This window comes from Cyphellophora attinorum, assembly GCF_001299255.1.
Source record: "Cyphellophora attinorum strain CBS 131958 chromosome Unknown Contig31, whole genome shotgun sequence".
NCBI classification, from domain to species: domain Eukaryota; kingdom Fungi; phylum Ascomycota; class Eurotiomycetes; order Chaetothyriales; family Cyphellophoraceae; genus Cyphellophora; species Cyphellophora attinorum.
Genome location: NW_017253259.1, coordinates 233,950 through 250,408, shown reverse-complemented (window position 1 = coordinate 250,408; position 16,459 = coordinate 233,950). Strand labels below are relative to the sequence as shown.

The window sequence follows — 16,459 nt, the reverse complement described above, 5'->3', positions numbered from 1 at the left end:
ATGCGAAGCGATGTAGTCTGCGGTAAGTAATAAGTACTTCATGGTGCAGGGCTGCTGCCATGACGTGCCTTCATTAGCAAACAGCACCGTCGACATCGGCCACAAAGATGTATTGTTAGCTGCGGTTGTTCTGTTGGATGGCTGTAGTCATGATACGGACGTAACGCTCATGACTCGAAGCCTGTCTACTGCACAGCGCGGGCACCTTGTAAGCTCGAATGTGACGAATGTGGTCAACGCCTTCGGAGAAGTATCTGCATGGTAAGATCGTATGAAACGAGGCCGCCATTAATTTGTAGGATCAACGGTACCTATGCTGTCCGTCCCAATCATGCTGCTTTGTCCAAATGTCCTCAAACATGAACGACCGAAAGCATAATTACTGGCGCAAGACACACCTTCGCAGACTGGTCGTACTCGATTTCCTCAATTTTGCCTTCCCTACCACGCCATTGTCGACGATCTTCCCGAGTGCTTCACTACGACGCCCCATTGGCTCCTCCCACAAGCGGAGCGGGCGAGTCGGCGCCGGTCTTTGGTTTCTTGAGTGTAAGTGGGAAGGCATACTCGTCGGGCTCTTCTTCCTCCTAGCAGCTGGTCAGTAACGCCTCTGTAGCACCGAAAGTGACTTACGGAAGCTTCCAAGCAATGTAATCCTCGGTGTTCAGTCCCTCCATGCCCTCTTGCAGAGAAGCAAAGTCACCAGGTGTCATCATCCACTGCGATCCCGTGGCGAGCCCGGCACAGATAGTGGTCTTGAGATCTTTTGTTCTGTTCCGCCGATGATATCGTCGAACTCAGCCTCTTCTTGGAACGAGGCAGGATATGCGCGGCGCAGAGCAAGCTGTCGGGCCTTGACGTACTCCATGCCCATTCTTTTCCAGTCGAGAAGATCACTAAGCCTTTCTGTCCTATTCCTCTGGTTGATTCTTTGCCGGCGAGACTTCTGAGCAAAGTCGAACATGAAGTCGGTCAGTTGATTGACGGAGTCGTCGACGCCCTTCGTCCGTCTGTCGACGATGTAGATACCATAGTCGGACGAGTTCTCTATAAGCTCCTCCATATAGCATCCGAAACCAGACAGGTTCGTCGTGATCGATGGAACACCCATCACGGTACATTCCGCGGGTGTATAGCCCCAGGCTCGTAGTATGATGAGAACACGCCGAGATGTGTACCGCGCACGAAATCGTCATAGTCGAGTGACAAGACCGGATTGGCGGAGTTCAAGAATTCTGGGTGGAAGATGACCTTGACGCGATCGGAGGATTGATTGAATAGATGAACCCTCCGAAGTTGGTTCAAGACAGGGTCTTCGGCGTCGTTTACCATGTTGTGTGTGACAATAGGCGGCAACCCGGAGCGTTTCATAGCGAATAGTCTCCTTCGGAGGACAACTCGGTCTGCTGGTGTTATCAGCTCCTTCTCGTCAGGCATGGGGTCGCCCTCCTTCCAGTGTACAGCGCGCTCGAAGAGTCTTCGTCCAATACCACGCTCGATGTTGCCGACAGTATCGGCTAACGATTTGGTGACGGCCTGACCCTTAAGTGACTCGACTGATAGTGAAGAAGTCTGCGCAGGCATAATCATGAATGCGATGACGGTTGTCTTTGTACCAGATGTCTTGAGCCTGTGGTTCAGGCGAGCAAGGGATTCGATGAACATATCGACGCCTTTGTTGCGATACTCGTAGCGCCCGGCCGTGAAGAAGTAGAGCGTGTTCTCGAGGTCGAAATCCAAGTGGCCGTAGAAATGGCCTCGCACAAACTCGTGGATCTTCTCTTTCTGTACGGAATGCAAGTTTTGGAATTCGTGAACAGCGGAGAACTTCTTGACGTTAAGACCGTTCGGGAGGACGCCATCGGGCTTGCGTTTCAGGAGATGCTCGCTCTCGAAGGCAGTAATGTGAGAGACGGTTGTGAAGACATCACAGCTGTGAGCGCCAGCTCTCTCGATGCAATATCTGTGGTAAATACCACGTTTGCCAGCTTCAGAATCGACGTCGAAATACTGGAGATTGTTGTAAAAGTCGACTGAGCCTGCGCACAAGTAGCGGCCGAGGAGCGTGGCGTGAGTGGTAAATATAGTGGTGAGGTCCATCTGCCGTTTCTTGGTCAGTGGTATCGCAACAGCTGCGAGCCATTCATGGAAATGGGCGATGACAGCCCGGGTTTGTTCTCTCGATACGAACTACACAATGTCAGCACATGCCCAGAAGACCACAGGGTCAGCATACTTCTCCCAAGAACCACGCTACAAGATAGCCAAACACGATGGCTTCGTTGGTCTCGTGGTCACTAGCCGGAGACGGAATACCAGCCTGTGTCCACAGGTCACCTTTCCACTCGTCGAGCCACCGGTAGCCGGTACCGGTATTGATGAGAAGAACTCGTGGTGCGCCCTCGATCAGCCAACGTCCATACATTATCTCGATACCTCTCTCTTGCATGGCAGCTATTGTGTCGCGAAGGTGCCCTTGTGGCGGCTCGATTTGTTCGACTTCGACCGCAGCCTGGGATTGATCAGTGTGTGGCCTCGCATAGCTTCTCAGCACCTACCGAAGCTTTGTTGAGAGGCCCGATGAGGACATAGCGATCGCCATATTCTGCAGTCGAGACAGGAGCTTTGGACTTGAGAACAGAGTAAATCCCACCCACTGTGAACGAGATCAGTCAGCCAGTATAGATCAGATGGAGATCGATTCTGTACGCACCTCGATTGGCAACCTCAGTAGCTATTTCGAACAGCAGGTGGTTCTTGACATCGCGCTTGCCTGAGTCGCCGTTCATTTTGGCGGCTTCTGACGTCGAAGTTGAAGGGATCAAGGACGAATCGGGGCTTTGTAGGAGCGTCGAGCTGCTGTTGCACAGACGCGGAATTTGGTAAGGAAGGGAGAGCTTCTAGCTTTCTTCCCCACACTCTCGTCGGTCGAATGTGCCGCTTCCAGGTCCGTGCGTTACGACACTTCGACTTGAAGCACTGACGGTGAGGTGTCTGTGCAAGTGCTGATGCAAAGCCAACAGCGAGCTACTTGTACACGGCCAGCGACGGAAAGTACAATAGCTTTTCAAGGAAAGGTATGCCGAGCAGAGTGTGCTCGCTGAGTCTCGCTCAAACAATGGGCGGGAGCTATTATGAATTAGGCCTGATGCCGCCTGGAAGTGGAGATCCGCGTTGGTGAGGGCAACCGGCGGGAATGTTCTTTTCAGAGTTCAATAGATCAGAAGCTCATAGTGATCAGTGTGACGGGTAGGTGATGACGATGACAAGAATGTGTCGAGCGTGTGTGAATGTGTGGGAGAGATCCAAAAGATCGAGGAAGACATTTGAGCATGCTGTATTTCTCAAGCGAGGGAAGCGACGTGAAAGGTACTCTCGATGCATGGTGACGCTATAGCTTGGGACGACGTCAACTTGTTAGGGATTACCTTAACTAAAACTTTCCCCAGGCCTTCAAGTTCAAGTTGCCCCGCTCCGTGAGGAAGCCCCCGCTCAAAGCTGTCGGACCGATACGCACGTGCATTTGCACCTTCAGGCTATGTCTGAGGCATTTCAGCTTCCTCTCTTGTATATTTTGGCGAGAAATGTCTCGAAAACGCCTTGCTTCAGTCCTGACGACTCGTCCACTTTCGAGATCAATTGCCGCAGCTCCCCAACGCGCTTCTCTTCATAATCCTTGTATCTCTGGTTCAAATTCAACTCGTTGTACAGCTCTTTAACCTTGGCCTCTTTGGCGTCGTCCTTCTGGCCGTAGTTCTCGTCCAGCAATCGTCGCTGCTCAGGCGTCACAATTTGTAGGGCTTGGTTGATCAACCACCCGCACTTGTTGTCCTTGATATCTGTCCCAATCTTGCCAATGACTGCGGGGTCTCCGAACGCATCCAACCAGTCGTCCTGGATCTGGAAGTACTCACCCATCGGGATGAGGATATCGTGCGCCTGCTTGAGATTCTCCGGTGTGGCAAGCTGAAGGTAGTGTAGGGCCAGGGCAACAGGTAGGTAGAAGGAGTAGTATGCGGTCTTGTATATTACAATGAAAGTGTACTTGTCCATACTGAAGTTGTTCAAGTCGACATTGTCTTCTGGTGCCGTGATGAGATCGCACAGCTGGCCGAGCTCGGTCTGCCATGTCACCTCGTGGAACAACTCGATTAGGTCGAGATATGCTGGGTGCGAACGGAAGTGCTTCTTGAGGATCAGGAATATCGAGGACTCGAGCATGAACGCATCGTTAATCGCAATCATGCCGACACCTGTCTGTCGATACCAGCACGGCTCTCCTCTTCTTGTGATGCTGCCGTCCATGATATCGTCGCTGACGAGGAAGAATGCCTGTAGGAGTTCTGTGAGCCAGCCAAGAGTGGCAGACAAACGGAATTCGTCGTCGCTTAGAGGACGACCGAGGAGTTGTGAGACAGAGTCCGGTACCGACATGCCTCTATTGAGCTTTCCGGTCGGAGTGTTGGCATTGACCGACTAGATCTTGTTAGAACAGTAATCTACGCTCGTACACATGCCCACCTTCTCGAGCCAGTCCAGCGCATTCTGTGGCACATTGTACCGTGTAGCTGACTGCTTGATGTCCTCGACTAGGGACGGAAAGATCTTCAGGAAGGCCTCGCGTGAGTGCTTCTGTGGTCCAGACATATTGAGCAACCCAGCAAAGTGTCAGCCTGGGATCACTCGGTGCTCAGAATACTGTTGAGAAATTGTTGTCGGAGGACCGCAGCTTCGGTGAACTCTGCTCCGGCGTCGCGTGGTACCTGCAGCGCCAAGCCTGCGGCGTTGATACCGCCGATCTCCATAACCCCCGCCCGTAGCTGTCCGCGGAGGGCATCATCAACACTCTGGCATAATCAGCACTCGAATGTCATGGGCGCCCTCACCGAGTCGCAGTAGGCTTTCCTGTGCTGGTTCGAGGTGTAGCAGCAGGTTTACCCGTGGCTGTCCATTCACGAGCTACAGGAGAACGTCTGCATGCATACGCCGTGAGCTCAAGTACATCTCGTCCGCGTGATCTATTGAATGCTAACCATGCTTGAAATGCTCCTGCTGTTGATGCTGCAGATGCTCTGACGAAGATGCTTGATGGTTGACTGCTTCTGTGCTGACCTCTGCATGGCCTTCGGGTCTCTCAGTGACCGGCAAATCACTCATCTCTCGCGGACTTTCAGAGCCCGACACTGGCACCTTCTTTCGGCCGCTCGAGCACCAAGCATGAATTTCATCACAGTGCCGATCACCATTCCCAGCAGAGACAGATCAGACATACTGCCAGACAACACGAAGTGGGTGTTGTCCTCGTTGGGATGATCTTCTTCGTACCATTCCAGCATCAGCTGCCGAACCGTGTTAACCATCGACACAAGACCGATCACAAAGGGGATGAGCTGTGAAGTCGATTTAATGACGAATGCACCCTGTATGTTGTTGATCTGTATTGTCATCTCGATGAACGTGATGAACAAAGCCATGAGCGTGAGCAGGAAAACATGCCATCCCAAGACCAGGACCATAGAATGCCGATATCCTTGATCGTGGTGCCCATGCGGATGAACGTGTGGAGCGTGACCGGGAGCTGGCTTCTGAGCCGATAGGGCGAACAGAGCGCTGCGAACGTGCAGGTAGGTAATCGATTGGGTGGGCACAATGCCATGATGGTTCGCTAGTTGGAGGCGGCGATGGATCAGATCTAGAAGCCAATTCTTGAGAGCGCCCAGGCGTAGAACATCGAAAATCGGACCCAGGACGCATTTGACGACTAGAAAGTAGACGACCGAGAGCATTTGAAGCAGAAGCTGCAAGATGATAGTTCCGAAAATGATGAGGACCGCGATGAAGAAGTAGCGGAGCCCGGAAGTAATATGCTGACTCCCGAAGAAGTAGATGGTAGGTCGACAGTTGGGGTCGGAGTCTTCGATATCGGGATCGTAAGTGAACCAAAGGAAGAGATTGAGGGACAACACAAAGAGAGCGATGAGTGAGCGCCATACAGCACCCGCCCAGGAAAGACCCGTGGGCTTGACGCTGCCACCCTGAGACAGCGGCATCTGTCGCGGAGCGAGGTAATGGTTGGCCATGGCATTAAGTGTATTACCCCCGGGAAGCTTAGAAAACCTAGTATTGCGAACACGATTGTCGATCCTGTTGCCATGCCAGAACATAGGAGAAACATGGACTGGTCCAGGTCGGAGAAGGTGCAGTCGTATGCCCCATGTGGAGAGCACAATCGCAAAATAGCCTGTACAGATCAACATCAGGATATATGCCTCAGAGACTTTCAGCTCGTCGCTTTTGAAGGCCAGGACGAGTGCGATAGCTATTGCCAAGACGAAGATCGAGTTCTCCTCATGGTTCTCGCTCGCATTGTCAGGGTCCAGTGTGTTCGCGATCCAGCTTGAGAACCACTGAAGGTAGACTCCCAGTCGAATGCCAAAGCCGTAAAAGTCAGCGTTGGCATCGAAGTCGGTCAATTGACAGGCATTGTCCTGTCTGGTCAGCAAGTCTGGCGACATCAGATGCCTTCGCAGGAAGAAATGTCTAGACCAGAAAAAAAAGTGTGAGACAAGAAGCACATGGCAAGAGGAAAAGAAGCGGCAACGTGGTGGTCGTGCGGGCAGAGTTCGAGAAGGTATGTGAACAGCCGCACCCACCATAACGGAAAGCGAGATGCGGGACGCGGGAAGTCTGAGCTACTAAATTCAGCTCATCAGAACTTGCATCGGGCTTATTGTCGAGCAGCTGTGTCTTGTCAGTCCGCGAGGCTGGAGATAGTTATCATGATATTGTCCTAGCCAGGACTGCTGGCGCTGCTTCGATTATGTTGTTGGGTGACGCCTTGTGCAATGTCTGGTGATTTCGCGGCTTGCAGTCTGTGAGCATCGGATCAGGCAAAAGTACCATTCATGATGGCCCGAGACGAGACCACATGACGCTTGGGACGCTGAGGATGCCGCGGCTACCGCGACAGCCCATACAGATCGCAGACACCGCTCCCACATCATGCTGATATTCAGAAGGATGTGAGAAAAGTCGGGAACGAATTGTTTCGACAAACTCAGGCTGACGCTCTAGGTCGCAAAAGTCTGCCGTAGCAATGCTGCAAGTGGCTCATGAGAACCGCCTTACATGCGCCGCCTTCACATCAAGGAATCGCCACATTGAACACATCTCACCCTCTACGCAGTGAACCTGTCGCATTGACGCGCGCACACAAGATGGCAACTCGCCCATCGACGCCGCCGCCGGCGCCCAATGGCCAAGGATCTGCCAGATCACCCATCACGCCAGAGCAGGTGCGGCGAATGGAGATCAATCGACTAAAGGCCAAAGCCAGAGGGAACAGCGCGAGGCGGAAGCCGCCTCAAAGCCGGCACCGGCGTCGGCGGGAACGAAACGTACACATGCAATGTTCTCACAACAGTCGCCAGCCTCACACAGGGATGCACGCGTGGTGGACAGTAGGCCACTTGACTCGATTCGTCCGGCACGAATGGCCAAGTACATTGACTATGACTTCAGTAAGATGACTGACAGCAAGGGCGGCTTTCTGACAGCCGAGGACGATCCACACAACAAGGCAATGCATGTCCAAGAGAAGGACAATAAACCGGCGGGACTTACACAGAAGGAGTGGGAGCGGCAACAATTGATGAAGTCTTTGAGGAGCCAGAAGGCTGGGCCATTCGAGCCTGGCATCAGTGCAATGCAAGACGATGCGACACCATCATGCCGAGAATGCGGCGCGCGTGAGGTGGATTGGAAATGGCTCGATATCTTTAGCCTTGCTGTCTGCCAGACCTGCAAAGACAAACTGCCGGACAAGTACAGTCTGCTGACCAAGACCGAAGTCAAGGAAGACTATCTACTCACCGACTCAGAACTTAAGGACGAGTCTCTGCTGCCACATCTTGAACGACCAAACCCTCACAAAGCCACCTGGCATAACATGTTTCTGTATCTGCGGTGTCAGATTGAGGATTATGCGTTCTCTGACAAGCGTTGGGGTTCTGCTGAGGCATTGGACGCGGAATTTGAGAGGCGGCAGACGGACAATAAGAAGCGGAAGGAGACCAAATTCAAGAACAAGTTGGCCGAACTCAAGAAGCGCACCAAGTACGAAGCGCACAAGCGTAGCCAGAGGGGACAGTCGGGCAAATTTGGCGACGACATGGGCGATGGGCGGCATGTGCATGAGTTTGGCAGAGCTGTCGACAATCCTGCGACGGGCGTGCCGGTCAAGACATGCCTGTCGTGCGGGCTCGAGGTCGAGGAGCTCGAGTTCTAAGGTTTAGCGACGGCGTGTATTACCACGATCCAAATGATACCCCATGTGATTTCATGTGTAACTATACGCAACATCATGATTCATAATTCCTTTGGTGTATCCTGCGTTGGTACCTGGCATAGAGGCAACGGAGGATGGCAGTAGAATGCAGAGCACAGGACCTCACGATCTCCAAATCTGCACTACCTGGTAGGGCATTTAGCGGCGAGCTCCTTTTCAAATTCCCATTGGCATACCCGGGAACACTGCGGTTGGCTGCAGCGGCGCTAGCTTCAGTCTCGCTTGCTTGACTTGCACCCTCCGTACACCTCACGCGCGACCTTGTCGGCTAGCACACGCTCTCTAAACTTGCATGCTTGTCCTTTCTTGCTACATATTTCTTTCATCTTCTCATCTAGACAGCAAGCCTGATCTCAACACTGGACAGAAGCAGATCCACCATTGGGTTCTACCGGCAAAAGTGCAACACCGAGACCCTTATTCTACGTCCGCGGTCGAGAAAGCAGTGACCGGACAACTTCACACATATCTATTGATTGGGGATGGACAGATAGCCGGCGTGACTGCCGCTCGATTGGCGCCTCGACGCGCAGTATGGCGTGGCAGTCAGGAGCTGGAGGCAACGGTGGAAATGGTCTCCCCGGCGCTGAGCCTGGCGGCGTTCAAGCCTACACTCTGCAAGGTATGCTTACTGCGTCCAGTTACATCAACAGGGTACTGATCTCTCGATAGGGTCATGCGCTTCCTCCAAACGGAATGGCATCGTCACGAGCGAGACCGCAATGCCTGGGAGATTGAACGGGAAGAAATGAAGAAGAGGATAGCCACACTCGAGGGCGAGAGTAGAACCGCTCGCGGCATCCGCATGAATCTGGAGAAGCATGTCAAGATTCTGGAGATGGCTCTACGTAAAGAGCGAGAGAAGATAAGAGCTCTGAACAAGGGCGAAGAGACGGACCTATCACGAGACCCTCGAGATGTCGCGAGGGAAGAACTAAAAGCGGCTGGAAAAGGTACGTGTTGGCCGCAGTCTCTCGGCTCCCAACTGATCCATAGCAGAGATTCCAGTCGTAAAAGGCATAAGTCGCCTCGAGACCGACATCAATGCCGACAACCATCTCATCAAGGGCATTCGACAGGAGCGCGAGCGCGATAAGTCTAAGAGCTATCTGGCAAAGTGCGGTTCCGAGATATCGTACCACGTCCTTCCAGGATCACAGCAGTTACCCGAGATGTCAGATTCGTTACCGGCTAACAGTATGACTCAATACGGTCAACCGACGCAACAGGAACTTCAAGATGCCTACATCCAGCTTAAGCGGCAGAATCAGGTCTACAACCGTGATAGAGACATGGCAATGGTCCGAGAGAATGCTGCACAACATGAGCAGCAACAAGAGATGCCTCCACATCAACCAGCACCGTTGTCCAGGACCAATACGCAGATCAATCACGCGGAGCTGGCCATTCGAGATCAGCAGCGCAGTGCCCTCGATCGTTCTCCGCAGCCAATGACCGCGGCTGACCTACGCCGGCCTCCGCAATACGACGAGGCAATGTCCTCAGAAGAGCAGGTTGAGTCAGTCTCGCACAGCTATGATTCATATGGCCGACTTCAGCAGGATGACGGAGCTCCTTCTCCACGAGATATTGGTGAACCAAAGGTTGATGTGATCGACGGCTGGGACTTTGACGACAGTCCACCTCAGCATGACATTCCGGAACCTCCTCCACACCGTCCAGACATGGAGGTCTTCCCAAGTGCCAACCAGATACCTTCAAAATCGCCACCTCGCGGACCCGGATCTCGAAGAAAGAGCTCAGGAGCAAGACGACGGAGTGAAGGTCAGAACGAGATCCGTGATCTGGCGGCAAATCCGAGAACAGACAACACTCAATTCAAAGTGAGGTTTGCGATGCGAGGACACCTTGATGTCGTTCGTGCTGTCATCTTCACCGGCGGTGGCAGCCCACAGGAGCCGGAATTCTGTACAGCAAGCGACGATGGAGGTGTCAAACGATGGCATATCCCGGCGTCATACGCAAGCAACAGTGTGACGATGGGCGAGGACTTGGACCGAATAGCTCACTTCACACATCGAGGGCATGTTGGTGCAGTCACCTCACTCGCCGCATGTCCAGCGTCACCTAACTTTTCCAACGGAGGACGAGCAAGTGGTGATGGCTGGATCTTCTCTGGTGGCGAGGACGGCTCCGTTCGCGTGTGGGAAAGGGGCCGAGTCGACTCCAAAGCTGTTCTTGATGGACACAAGGATGCTGTCTGGGCGTTGTGTGTGCTACCCGGCACATCGGGCTCGATCCTTGGTGAACGTTGTTCATCTTTTGGCGGTCCCGATCGAGTTCTGCTGGCAGCTGGAGGCGCAGACGGCACGATCTTGATCTGGGCCGTGAGCCAACCTCCTCAGCTCTCATCGCCACACACTGGCTCTAACCGTGGTACACGAGGAAGCAGACGAGCCAACTCGATCTCCGCGGGCTCGAACTTCCCCAGCTCCCCGCAGCCTAGCGTTGCGAGCAACACATCATTCCACTACACACTTGTACACAGAATCGAGCGGGTCAAGAGTCCGGCACCAACCTCGATCTCAGCCCTCAGTCCGAATGGACAACATTTCGTGGTTAGCTACACGGATGCCAGCATTCTGGTCTTCGACACTAGGACAGGAGAAGAGATGGTCGGCATGGCGAGCCAAGAGACCTACGACGGGACACCGGATACAGGTGTTAACACTGTCGTTGCATCTGCCCTTGGCTTCGACACAACAGCTTCAGTCTCGCCTGGACGGAGAGGCAGTATAGGAGAAGACGACGTGGTGCATGGTGCCACCGGAGGCGAGGGCGGCGTTGAAGGTGTCGTAATTGCTGGCTATGAAGACAAGTACATTCGGTTCTTCGACGCTAACAGCGGTAAGTTTTGCTTCCCCGGACTCCCCGTGTAACGCTGCCCATCAGAATACTGATGTCCAAAATCAGGCCAATGCACATACACCATGCTCGCCCACCCCTCGGCCATCTCTTCGCTGTCGCTGTCGCACGACGGGAGGGAACTTGTCAGTGGAGGCCACGACGCCAGTCTAAGATTCTGGAATCTGGAGAAGAGGAGTTGTACACAAGAGATCCAGAGCCATCGCGTTATGCGAGGCGAGGGCGTATGTAGCGTGGCTTGGAGTCCCGATGGTCGGTGGGTCGTTAGTGCGGCTGGAGATGGTGCGGTCAAGGTGTTTAGTCGGTAGAGTGGTGTAGCGTCCAAAGCATAACACTATCATCAACCGTTTGGGTTGGTTGGCTTGTAAGCGAATTGGAGATGCTTCAGCTTCCTACGAGGTACTTGGCGCCACCGCTTTGACAGGCGGTACAAATCCAAGGATCAGCTAGGAACATCTCGCTACCACCGTTGTACACTCTCACGGGGGTTTCTTTTCTCATCGCGATTGGCGCCACGCGCCACGGTTGGGCTGCATTCTCAGCGAACCAAACCGCAGGAAAGGACCCGATCTGCCGGCAGCAAAGCAGGCGCACAAGACGTTAAAGATTCTCACTAGCAACGAGCGTGCGAGAGGATTGGCTCCGGCACGCTGCGCCGCTGCAGTGGCTGGCAGGTCGGGACGAAGCTATTCGCGGCTGATGAGAGAGGCTGGGTGGGAGGGCAGCGAGGATGAACGGTGCGACCGCTGGTGTTGATGGGTTGGTCAGCAGGAACGCAACGCGGCAGATATTCACGTTGTGGCTCTGGCTGGGGCGATCTGAGGTGGTTGAGAACGGGGAGAGATGGTTTTGCTGCCAAGGGAGGAAGTGATGGCACACAAGGGAGCGAGGAGATCGTGTCGTGATAGATTAGGAGACATGCTCAGTGATGCGAGGGATGTCATCTGATGGAAGATTGTCCAGAGGCAAAGAGTCAGCGCATACTTGTTGTCACCTGGACGATTCAGTAGCATACATCTCCGTTTCAAGGTCACAGGAGATTGAGCATTTGTCCAAGCTTTTTCAGAAACGGAGAATATTGGCCAGCAGGAACATTTCTTCTGTGCCAACTAGTGACTATAGCAGGCCGTTCTTGCACGCGGTCTGTTGAAAAGGCGTTTTGCATTGTGGGCAGCGAGACAACCACGTTTGTAGTGTATCAGTGTCTTCTTGTGTTGTCTTGAGGAGATATATTCGCAAGACCGGAAGGCGAGATTCTGTCTCCTGTCAACCGGTCTCGATCGATTCGAAACATCATCTTGCCCTCGTTCATTGTCCCTTCTGCGATCCCTGACTACGTGCGTCCTTTCAAACAAGGTTCGAGAGCCCAAATCACATTGACATTGCACGATGTGAGACAGGCCTGCGTAATGTGTACTGTTGATCCAACGCGAGAATCGACACCCCAGACCTTTGTGCACTGACTTCGCTCGAGTGAACAGTGATAAAAGACTGTTGTCGGTAATATGATGTGCCCTAAGATCCAGTCATGTGGGTCATCGCGAACACATCATCTGATGCTCGTTGAACACTCTTGAAGCTTCGCCCTTGCGCCCCTGCCCCGAGGATGACGTGTCCAACACAGAGGCCAGCTGAAGCCTATCGTTCCAGGTGATGCGACTTCTTCCATGAGCATGTCTGTGTGGACAATTCGATCCTGCGGAGCAATTCGAGGGATCTCGTACTCCGCTCTCTGTTGTCGTTTCTTCTGAAGTCGTCGAGATGCCGGTCTAGTCTGGAGGGATGGTCCTTCTTACTACTTGACGTACCTGTCGGCGCACAACCAGAGCCAACTGCGAGCAGGTATCTTAATCATGTCGCTGAGCTGGCAGCCCGAAATGTTCTTGCTAGAGTCTTCGCCTTCCCAGGAGACTTGAGCCTTTGTTCCAGGAACGACTCCAGGTCCGACCAAAATCCATCGTCGAGCTCATCCGTTTGCGAGCCTCCAGTAGCGGCCTCTACAGCAGCCTTCTCAGACTCTGGACCGGACGATGTCGCCGGCGCCGCTGACGGAGTCTCTGTAGCCGCACCCTGAGGAGGCGGATCCGGTGCTCCGCCCATGACCATAACACTGAGCGTCACATCACTCTGCCCTTCCGTTTCCGTACCCGCAAATGCATCGCCTAATGTGACTTTAGAGCTCGGTATAGGCTTCTTGTTATGTAGTATCTTGATCTTGGACACGTCTGGCAGGACAGAGGGCCCGCCTAGGTGCTTCTGTATAGAGGACTTGATCTCTGAGATTGGTGTACTGGAGGAAAGGGAAGAGAGCGTCAAGGTCATGTTCGGGTTGCGGCTCGACTTCAGCGTGAGGTTGATAGAGGCCTGCTCTGTGTCGGTGGTGCGAGTTGAGCCTGGTGCGGGCTCTGCTGCAGTAGAGGTCTTGGGTGGCTCTGGGTATGGTGGATGTGGGAACTTGGGCAGTGTGTACTGGAAGCAGGTTAGGTCATATCCCAGTCGGAAGCAGGCATGCACTCACGGGTACTCGCGTCTCGAAAGTCTTGGGATCGAAGACATGGTCTGGCTGGTACTTCGTAGCCTTCGCGTCGAGCGTGGTGAGGTACTGTTTGGCGAATTGTAGTTCGCTCATGTTGGCGTCGGCCTGTCGCTTGTTCTCGAGGCGACGGGCGGCGTGGTAGAGTGCAAATGCGGCCAGGTTGGGTAAAAGGCGGGGAGATGCTGGAGTGAGGTGGGCTGCAGTGGCTGGTGGACCGTGCAAGCTCCGACTGCTACTCAGATCTCACCTACTTGGAACTGTCGACGTGCACTGCTGTTTCAAGTTGAATTGAGGTTGCGAATCGGGCAAGTCAGCAACCTGAAATGGTGAGGGAAATCATAAGGCCCTGATTCAGGGCTTGCCAGGTCGTCATCATGCATGTGCTTGGCTGAAGCTCATCACATAAAACCATCTACCGAGACGCTTCAATTTTGACCACCTCACTTCTACTATCTCACTTCAAGAAAACCAGCAAGACGAGAGGACGTGATAAATTGCAATTCAGCAGTACTCCGAGTTCGTAAGGTCATCTAATACTGAAAAGATATACTCTTAGTACGCCGAAATGGTCCCCCCTTCTCCTTGGTACGCATCAATCGCCATATCGTTTCTCTCCCAAGCCTTACTGATACTTCCCAACCTCTTCAGACTCCCTGACCGACTCACAGTACTAGCCGCCCTCGAGACACCGCTCCTCAAGCTCTTGAACCGCGTAAGCTGTGGTCTGTTGTCACCCCCTTGCTCCGGAATTGCCAGCATCAAATCTCCTTCGCGCGCACTCGATGTCGATCTATACACCTCCGGCCGCGTAACTGTAAGTGTTTCGCCTCCTACCGGGGATTTGATCGAAGGCGATCGCGTGCCGTCGCTGCCGTTACCATCAACATTGAATTCTTTCTCCTTGCCGGTCATCGGGCGCATCTCGAATGCGTCATCGTTGGGCGCCTCCATGAACGAGAATGGTGAAGCCGGCCGGGAATGCGGCTCTTCGGCACCCAATTTGGTGTAGTCGCGCGTGCTTTGCTTGCGGATCAAGCCCATGAAGCCGCTGCCACCGCTGGACGACTGCTCGCCCTTGTCTGAGCCAGGTGTGGGTGGGCCGGATCTCGATTTGCTGCTGCGCTTTGACAGAGACCGAATCAGCGAGCCAGCTCGGAATGGCTTGTATTCTGGTTTCGGTTGCTGGATACCCTTGATCAGCGGTGCGGCGTCGTTCATGGTGCTGATTGTCGAGTCTCGTGGTCGGTAGGTGGAAGCGCTAGGTGGGATGATGTCCAGTACAGGCACACTGGGGCGAGGCAGATTGTCACCCGCCAGAATTGACAGCTGTGGCTGCTGCGGCCGCGCTGAAGATGGGACGATTGTGGACTGCGAGGAGAATCGGTGTTGAGCACCGAAAGTTGGCTGTGGGAGCGCTGGAGCGATGACTGGCCTCTTGCTCTTCCCGCACTTATGGCATTTCTTGATCGGCTGCGTCGACGGCCCCGCAACAGTCGAGGATTGGGACATTGGGCGCGAGAAGTGTGGTGGGTTACGCGTGGAAGGAGGTGATGTTTGTTCAGCCACTACCGTCTTTCGTTTCCCGCATTTGTTGCAATTGGGCTTCGAGCAGCCATCAGCTTTCTCTGGAGCCACCACTGCTGGTGCGCCGTGGTAAGCTGGAGGAACCGCTCCTGCGTGCATGTCCTTCGCAACCTTGACCGGTTTCTCGCCTGATGGGTAGGGAGTTCCATCAAGTCTTCGAACGTCGGCCGACGCTCTTGAGCTGGTAGGTCTCTGGGGCTCAGGCTGCGCCATCTGTGTCATGATCGTCGGTTGCATGGGCGTGATAGGCGAGACTGGGGAGAAGTTGGAGTATGGTGTCTGTTGTACCCAAGGATTGTTGCTCATAAGAGCTCCTGATGACACCGCTACTTCTCCAGGCGTCACTGGGATCGGCTGCCTCGTGTTCTGCGGAAAGCTTTCATATCGCGGGCCACCATCAAGAGACGCAGAGGGAGTCCGAGGAGTCGAACTTGACCGCTTCTGCAGTTTGGGCATAGTCACTGGTCTTGGTACTTGATAGTGTGGGGACTATTGAAATTGCGATGGGACTATCACCCGCGTTTTAGTCGGTATCAGATCTGAGATCGCGTCGCTGCTAAAAAATCAAGGAAAACGAGGGGCACGTTAAAATGTTCGAAAGAATGTGTACACGTTGCGATGAAGGAGAGAGAATGTAGGTACGTAGTTTGTGCAGAGAAGAGTAATGGAAGATTTTGGGTTCAAGAGTGACATGGGATATGCCAGGAAAGACATCCGCCCTGTCCTTGCTGGAGGGGAAGCCGTGGCGGTGCACGTTTATTGACCACAATCCAAAAACAGGTGTTCGACAAGCAACCGAAGTGTCGGCTCTCTGCCATGTTTGCTGTTCGTGTTCCGGTCAGAGACCAGGCAGAATACGCCAGGCAAAGCGTGAGACACGAGCCACCCGATCGCTTCGACCACTGCCCCTGATACCTCCATGATGAGTCCATGAGCCATGGCAGCTTTGGCAGCGCTGCGGGAAGGCGAGGCGCATGAAAGTGTATAATTTGGTCAGGGGGGCAAGTTTCACCATGCAAAGAAAACAAGGACGCGGAACGAATCGTGAACTGGGGTCTCGATTGCGAGTTCTGTCAAAAGGGAGCACAAGCTTCGCGCTTCTGTTG

The 16,459-nt window shown here is 53.7% G+C and overlaps 7 protein-coding genes across 7 annotated transcripts; 2 read left to right on the top strand and 5 right to left on the bottom strand.

Annotated features, from left to right (window-relative positions):
* Positions 1–479: 479 nt before the first annotated feature.
* Positions 480–2,789, bottom strand: AB675_2973 (Glycogen [starch] synthase; the record flags this gene model as incomplete). Its single annotated transcript, XM_018142986.1, has 6 exons — positions 480–587; positions 746–1,057; positions 1,330–2,190; positions 2,237–2,512; positions 2,559–2,656; positions 2,714–2,789. 6 exons carry the CDS (start codon positions 2,787–2,789, stop codon positions 480–482), a joined length of 1,731 nt encoding a protein of 576 aa, XP_017996350.1.
* A 763-nt stretch (positions 2,790–3,552) lies between these two features.
* Positions 3,553–4,647, bottom strand: AB675_2972 (Farnesyl pyrophosphate synthase; the record flags this gene model as incomplete). The annotated part of the gene is made up of 2 exons (XM_018142985.1): positions 3,553–4,476; positions 4,522–4,647. 2 exons carry the CDS (start codon positions 4,645–4,647, stop codon positions 3,553–3,555), a joined length of 1,050 nt encoding a protein of 349 aa, XP_017996357.1.
* A 32-nt stretch (positions 4,648–4,679) lies between these two features.
* AB675_2971 (uncharacterized protein) lies at positions 4,680–6,515 on the bottom strand (the record flags this gene model as incomplete). Its single annotated transcript, XM_018142984.1, has 2 exons — positions 4,680–4,847; positions 5,244–6,515. The coding sequence occupies 2 exons, from the start codon at positions 6,513–6,515 to the stop codon at positions 4,680–4,682; spliced, it is 1,440 nt and encodes a 479-aa protein (XP_017996377.1).
* A 702-nt stretch (positions 6,516–7,217) lies between these two features.
* AB675_2970 (DNA repair protein rad14) lies at positions 7,218–8,287 on the top strand (the record flags this gene model as incomplete). The annotated part of the gene is made up of 2 exons (XM_018142983.1): positions 7,218–7,295; positions 7,337–8,287. The coding sequence occupies 2 exons, from the start codon at positions 7,218–7,220 to the stop codon at positions 8,285–8,287; spliced, it is 1,029 nt and encodes a 342-aa protein (XP_017996399.1).
* Positions 8,288–8,881: 594 nt separating this feature from the next.
* Positions 8,882–11,541, top strand: AB675_2969 (Striatin Pro11; the record flags this gene model as incomplete). The annotated part of the gene is made up of 4 exons (XM_018142981.1): positions 8,882–8,982; positions 9,020–9,300; positions 9,347–11,215; positions 11,282–11,541. The coding sequence occupies 4 exons, from the start codon at positions 8,882–8,884 to the stop codon at positions 11,539–11,541; spliced, it is 2,511 nt and encodes an 836-aa protein (XP_017996437.1).
* Positions 11,542–13,084: 1,543 nt separating this feature from the next.
* On the bottom strand, positions 13,085–13,862 carry AB675_2968 (uncharacterized protein; the record flags this gene model as incomplete). The annotated part of the gene is made up of 2 exons (XM_018142980.1): positions 13,085–13,702; positions 13,752–13,862. 2 exons carry the CDS (start codon positions 13,860–13,862, stop codon positions 13,085–13,087), a joined length of 729 nt encoding a protein of 242 aa, XP_017996434.1.
* A 459-nt stretch (positions 13,863–14,321) lies between these two features.
* Positions 14,322–15,809, bottom strand: AB675_2967 (uncharacterized protein; the record flags this gene model as incomplete). The annotated part of the gene is made up of 1 exon (XM_018142979.1): positions 14,322–15,809. The coding sequence occupies one exon, from the start codon at positions 15,807–15,809 to the stop codon at positions 14,322–14,324; it is 1,488 nt and encodes a 495-aa protein (XP_017996418.1).
* Between the last annotated feature and the right edge of the window lie 650 nt (positions 15,810–16,459).